At 64.7% G+C, this 451-nt stretch overlaps 1 protein-coding gene across 1 annotated transcript in view; it reads left to right on the forward strand.

Annotated features, from left to right (window-relative positions):
- IER5L (immediate early response 5 like) overlaps nucleotides 1–451 on the forward strand; it is a 1,303-nt gene that overhangs the window by 478 nt on the left and 374 nt on the right. Inside the window, exon 2 of the mRNA XM_018570838.1 lies at nucleotides 3–444. Coding sequence (XP_018426340.1) covers nucleotides 3–444 — 442 coding nt within the window. The remainder of the gene's footprint in view (nucleotides 1–2; nucleotides 445–451) is intronic.

The following is a 451-nucleotide window of genomic DNA, read 5'->3' on the forward strand; positions in this document are numbered from 1 at the left end:
CACCTTCTACCCCCGGGGCTGCTGCCAGGAAGAGATCGGTCCGGGGCTGGCACACTGCAGCCAGACCACAGTGCTGGACTTGGACACTCACGTTGTCACCACGGTGGAGAACGGCTACCTTCACCAGGACTGTTGCGCTTCCCAGTGCCCGTGCCAAGGCGCACCGTGCCCTGCGCTCCCCGCCGCCCCAGCGGCGCCTTCTTCGCTGCCAGCCAAGCGCAGGTACCCCCCGGCGGGGTACAGCTACAGCTGCCAGGAGGACGAGGACCTGGAGCCCCACTTCGTGCCCTGCAAAAGGGGCAGATACGAGGACTTTTGCCCGCAGCTGGCACCCTCCGAGCCGCACACGGACACCTCCAACATCTCCAACCTGATCTCCATCTTTGGATCGGGCTTTACGGGACTCATGGGCAGGCAGGGCGCGTTCCAGCAGACCTTTACAGAGTACCTC

This window comes from Nanorana parkeri, unplaced genomic scaffold (genome assembly GCF_000935625.1).
Source record: "Nanorana parkeri isolate BGI_ZX_2015 unplaced genomic scaffold, ASM93562v1 scaffold1607, whole genome shotgun sequence".
Taxonomy (NCBI): Eukaryota; Metazoa; Chordata; class Amphibia; order Anura; family Dicroglossidae; genus Nanorana; species Nanorana parkeri.